This window comes from Chironomus tepperi, unplaced genomic scaffold (assembly GCF_022539635.2).
Source record: "Chironomus tepperi strain 1889 unplaced genomic scaffold, CSIRO-AGI_Ctep_v1 contig_389, whole genome shotgun sequence".
Lineage (NCBI taxonomy): Eukaryota > Metazoa > Arthropoda > Insecta > Diptera > Chironomidae > Chironomus > Chironomus tepperi.
In genome coordinates this window covers 50,028-56,027 of record NW_027226511.1, presented here as the reverse complement: position 1 = coordinate 56,027, position 6,000 = coordinate 50,028, and the positions used below count along the sequence as shown (strand labels likewise).

Here is a 6,000-nt window from a genome sequence, read left to right as displayed (position 1 = left end):
CCAAGTAAATGTGATGCATCTGTGCATGAATGGTAAAGAAAAAATGGAAATTGTGTGGAAATTGTTTGAAAATCACAATTCAGTTCCAAAACTTTGTAATTTGTTCACCCAGAAATCGCTCATTGATGGACTCTTTGCATGTTGCATCATATAATAGAACATTGACTTTCACATAATGTTATGGAAGGTCTTGTTGGATCTTTTAAAAATAAAGAGGAATTGATACAGTTGCTATACATTAAAGACAATAATGAGGACATCTTCATTCATCTTCTAGTTGAATATAACATAACAGATATAATTGAAATGTATTTAAATAACATTAAGAAATACTTTAAAGTTGAAGATTATCATGAAATGCTGAGAATGAAAGGAAGTTCTTATAGAAATTTATTTCAAAAATCATTGATTAGTGCAAAAGAAATCAAAACTATTCAAATTTTATGGAAAGATTATTCTAAATTATGCAAATCGACAGATGAATTCTTAAAATTGCTTGATGAACGAGATCAGTTTGGTGACAATTCACTTCATATAGCTACACATTCAGGATCATATGACACTTTCCAATTTATAATAGATGAACTCGATCAAATTACGAATCATAAAAACATAAACATTTTGTTATCATCTGTTAATAGTTTTAACAACCAAAGTGTGCTACATTTAGCAGGAATATACAACAAATCATTAAAGCTTCATGAAACTCTTTGGAGAAATTTTCGTAAATTCTTTGACAGTTCCGATCTACTTAATTTTATCACTAGACTTGATGAAGATGGTGACAATTTCATGTATGATACTATTGTATATAATACACACGAAGTTATAAAATATGCATGGAAAGAAGTAGAAGAAGTACTAAACAGCAACGATGATATAAAAAACAAATTAAATGATAAAATTGAACATTGCAAAAGATTAATAGAAAAAAAGACAAAATCAGAAGAATTGACTTATAAAGAAAAAAAAATTCTGAATCTAAAATGGATTGATTATCAAAATATTGGCAATTCTAAATTTATAAACGAAATTTTGCAAAAAAATTATAATAATTTTACTGTTAAAGATTTAAACGCATTTGTAGCAGATGAAACTATAAAAAATCATGAACTTTTGTGGGAAAGTTTAACTAAATTTGGCAATAGCGGAGCACGTCTGAATTTTTTAATTGAAAAAGATCAAAATGGCAGAAATTTTATTCATAAACTTGTGATTTTTAACACAGCAGAAGTGATTAAGTTCACATTAAACAAAATAAAAGAAAATCTCAATGATTCACATTATCAAGAAATTTTAAGATCAAAAGGACGATATGGATAGAATTTACTTCAATTAGCTGCAGTTTATTCAAAAGAAGTAAAAACTCATCAAATTTTGTGGAAAAAATTCCGAGATTCTTGCAATTCTGATGATGAATTTTTGGAAATACTTCGAGAAGTTGATGATGATGGCTCGAATATTTTAAATCTTGTGGCTTCATTTTCTACTGGTGAAATTTTTCAATTCATGATTACCGAATTAGAAAGCATTACATCCCGCGAAGGAATAAGGAAGTTATTAAGAACGTTAGGATTTCTGAGTCGAAATTTGTTACAATCAGCAGCACAACAAAATACATGTTTGGAACTTCATGAAATTCTTTGGGAAAATCTTGAAAAATATTTTGATGAGTCTGAAATTTTGCAATTTTGTAAACATCGTGATGATTTTGGATGTAATGTACTTTTAAATGTTACTATTTCAAACACAAAAGAAATCAAGGAACTTACATGGAATAAAGCCAAGAAAGTGTTAAAAAGTAATGGATATGAAGACAACAAATGTGATGAAATCATGAAAAAAAATTTAAAATTTGAGCAACTATCAAAAGAAGAAAATGAAATTTTAAGCTTGGAATGGATTAACATCACCAATTCTGTTGAATTATGTGAGGACAGAACTCACTTAATAATTACTCAAACGATTGATGTTGAATCTCTTAAGGAATTGGAATTGTTCATTGCAGATAAAAAAATAGAAAATCATCAAATTTTATGGGAAAAATTAAAAGAAAATTATCAAAATAAAAAAAAACTGAAAAAGTTGATCCTAGAAAAGAATAGAAATGATAATAATTACATTCATCTTCTTGTGATTTATAACAATCCAGACATAATTGAGTTCACAATAAATAAATTCAAAAAACATTTAACTGACTCTGATTATCAAAAAAATTTGAGATCAAAAGGATTTAGTGGACGGAATTTGCTTCACACAGCTGCAGTTTATTCAAAAGAAGTAAAAACTCATCAAATTTTGTGGAAAACATTCCGAGATTCTTGTAAATCTTGTGATGCATTTTTGGAAATACTCCGAGAAACTGATGAAAATGGCATGAATATTTTCAATTATGCAGCATGCTTTGTGGATCGTTCCGTAGGAGAATTTGTATTTGAGAAGCTTGAAAAGATTCTTAAAGGACAAATAAAATCTTTTCTGAATAATTTGAATATTTACCAGGAAAATATATTACAAATGGCAGCAAGGTATAATAAAAGCCTAGAAGTTCATAAATATCTTTGGCAAAAAATTCAAAGCGTTTTAAATCCACCGGAAATATTAGAATTTATTAACAATTATGGCATAAATGGACATCACCTCTTACACTATACTATTTTTGGCAATACTAAAGACATCATCGAATTTACATGGTCAAAAATTCAAATTTACATCAGCAATAAAGATGACCAGATTGAATATTTAACAAAACTTTCAAACAAAAAACAAGAATATTCGTGATTTAGCATTAGAAAATAAATCAAAAGATCCAGAAATAGTTGCATGGACAAAGGATTTGATGCAAAAATATGATATCAATTTTTGAGATATTACCATTAAAATATCAACAAATATTAAGGACATTAGACTTGAATGATTAGTTGAAGTATATCTTAGCATCATTACCAACCATATTGAGTCTAGTAACTGCACAAAGGTAAGCATTTTATTAACAATTTACTATTTAAATTAATAATATTTTTGAAATTCAACAGAATGAATTTGCACAACTTTGGCAGTGTGACAAGCATTCCTTGAACAGTTTTATTAATTTTACTCATCCATGTGCATACTTAACTCATCAAGCATCAACTATTAATCTCTCAATATTGATTACTGACGTGAAATTGTTGAGACATCTCAGCTCAATCTACAAAATGCTAAGCAATGTCAAAGAAAGGTAATAAATCACAGCATTTCTAGTCAATTTAATGTAAATTATCTAATAATAACTCTATTTTTAGTACAAAAACTATTATAAATCACAAAGTCAGTAATATTCAATCAGCAATAAGGAAATCAATGTGGGATTCCTAAAAAATACAACAAATCCGACCTTTAAGATGTCGAAGCTTTGTCAATGCTGCATTTATTTTGTATTGTAGAAATTAGTTTTATTATTAAAAGTTATTTTCAACTTTAATTATTGATTTATAAATTTAAAAATTATATTAAACAAGTTGTCTAAATTTAGCACATCTTTGTAATAAGCAACGACACTAGTGTGTTGACAACATTGTATTTAACGATTATTAACATTTTACACAATTTTCTATTATTTGTTAAATTTTTTTAATAATTGTATTTTATTTTTAAAAATACTAACCAATTTTAAAAATAATTTGTATTTAAATTTGCGAATTCAAAAGCTATATTTGACACAATATTATTGAATTCAAATTTAATTAAATTAATGAATTTTTATTTCAAAATTTTAAAATTATTTCACATTAATGCAAATAACAAAATTATTCTTAGGAAATTGTTTTTTGGTGTAAATTTAATTAATTAAAATATATTTAAAATTTTGTTTATTTTTATGTGGTTTAAGCCAAAAATTCGAGTTTGTTTTCTGGTTTATTAGAATTTAAAAACAGTATATTTTTTTAAATTCTTAAATCGAGTAAGACGCAGTAGAATGTCGATATCTTGCGTTGTTATGTAATAAGTGAACAATTATAAAAATATTTAAAAATATAAATTTAAAAATACTCAATAAAAGAAAATTCAATTTTGTATTCTTCAATATATTTAAATATTTAATTTTTGTATTTTAAATAATCTTAATGATTAAAAAAGCATTTTTAATGTGAAAAATTTTGTAGTTGTTTATTGAAATTTTGTGGATTAAAAGAGACTTTTCTCAATAAATTGAGCATTTTATTTGTTTTTTACAGCTGACTATTGTGATTGTTATTGTGGTTTAGAATTTAAAGGCAGTGAATGGACTGATGAAGAAGTTGTTGGCTGAGAAACTTGTTAATCATGGAAAATGAAAACTTCTGTTTCCTTTCCAATGGTTTAAGTATTTTTATGCTGCTTATTTTTTTGTTTAAAGCATTTCCCTTGAGCTAAAATGGAAAGATTTTCGCCAGACTTTTTTTTCCGTCCGATTTTGCCAGATTTTCGCAAGATGCTGGACGATTTTTTCGCACGAAAAATTCCGTCCGATTTTGAAAGATTTTTGAACGATATTGCCAGAAAATAAATCTTGCATTTTCTGGCAAAAATCTGACGAATCTTAGACGTCCGATTTTTGCCAGAATTTGCCAGACAAATTTTCTTTGAAAACCTACGAAAAAACTTGCAGTTTTTCGGTCCGATTGTGCAAGATAAATCTTGCAAAAATCGGATGAAAAAGTCTTTCGAATATCGGACAGAAATTGAAAGATTCTTGAATGATTTTGCCAGATATTTTTTGATTTTTTTTTCGGAATTTTCAGAAAGTTTACCAAGTTATATATTTTTGATTTAAACCAGATTATGCCGGACACATTTTTTCCTAGATTGACTAGAAGTTGAGACTTCGCTTTCTTTCTTGATTATAAATTCATGTAGAATTAAAAAACAAACTTATTACAACTAACTATATTTCCCATTCGTTAAAAAAAACTAACTTCCGAATATAAAAAAATTCATTACATTCACATGTGAATAAAATAAACTTAAAATAATTAATTTAAAAAATTAAAAAAAAACATTTTAAAAAAGGTTAATGTAAATTTAATTCAAAAAGTTATGTTAAAAATATTTTTTCATGCTTGAATTTCATTAGTAACTTATATATTTTTTGCCACATATAAAGTTATATAATTTCATATAGCGGTAGCTCAGCGGTTAAGTGTAGGACATCAAACAATTTTCAAATCAAGCGATCCACGGTTCGAATCCGAAGACAAATCTGGCATAATCTGGCAAAAATCGGACGAGTACAAAAGGTTTTTAAAAGATTCAAACGCTTGTGAAATTATATGAAAAGAGAAAAAAAGAGAACAAAAATTTAATTTTTAAAATTTTTTAATAAAAAATCTTGCAATATCTTTCAAAATCTGGCAAAAATCGTCCATAACTTGTATGCAAGTTGATCAAGTTATGGACGATTTGTCTGTAAAAATAAATCGGACCGATAAAAAAATCGGTCCGATTTATAGCTGTTTTCTTGCATTGTCGTGCAGTTAAGGATTTTCATTGTATGAAAAATCTTGCATAGTCTACGCTCTCGGGCACAAGCATTCGAACTCTGGCAATATCGTCCAAAAATCTTGCCATTTTGGCGCTAAGTTAAGATTCAAAATTTAATGAAATTTTTATTAATGTTTTAAAAAACTAAAATTGCTGCAACAACACTTGTGAGATGATTAAGGAAGAATAAGCAATATTTGTGAGATGTAAATGAAGCTAAAAAAATGACAAATTGAGAAATAGCGATACAGATTGACAGTTTTCCAAAAAAAGAATACAAAATTTAACAAGTATTGAATATCTTTTGACAACTCATTGCAGCCTTTAAATAAAGTTAAAAATTAAAAGCAGAGTTGGTAGGACTTAAGATCCAGAATCCAAAATTTTAAAAAACTTCTTCACTATATATTTTTCACTATAATCGCTTAAAAAGGTTTGATTCAATTTAAAATGACTTGATAATCATCTGAAATCTCTATCTAGAATTTATTTACACGT

General features: G+C 26.7%; 1 protein-coding gene across 1 annotated transcript; it reads left to right on the top strand.

Annotated features, from left to right (window-relative positions):
• The first annotated feature begins 1,323 nt into the window (after positions 1-1,323).
• On the top strand, positions 1,324-3,602 carry LOC139096429 (uncharacterized). Its single transcript, XM_070648143.1, has 3 exons — positions 1,324-2,977; positions 3,036-3,220; positions 3,285-3,602. Exon 1 carries the CDS (start codon positions 1,510-1,512, stop codon positions 2,779-2,781), a length of 1,272 nt encoding a protein of 423 aa, XP_070504244.1. The 5' UTR covers positions 1,324-1,509; the 3' UTR covers positions 2,782-2,977; positions 3,036-3,220; positions 3,285-3,602.
• Positions 3,603-6,000: the final 2,398 nt, after the last annotated feature.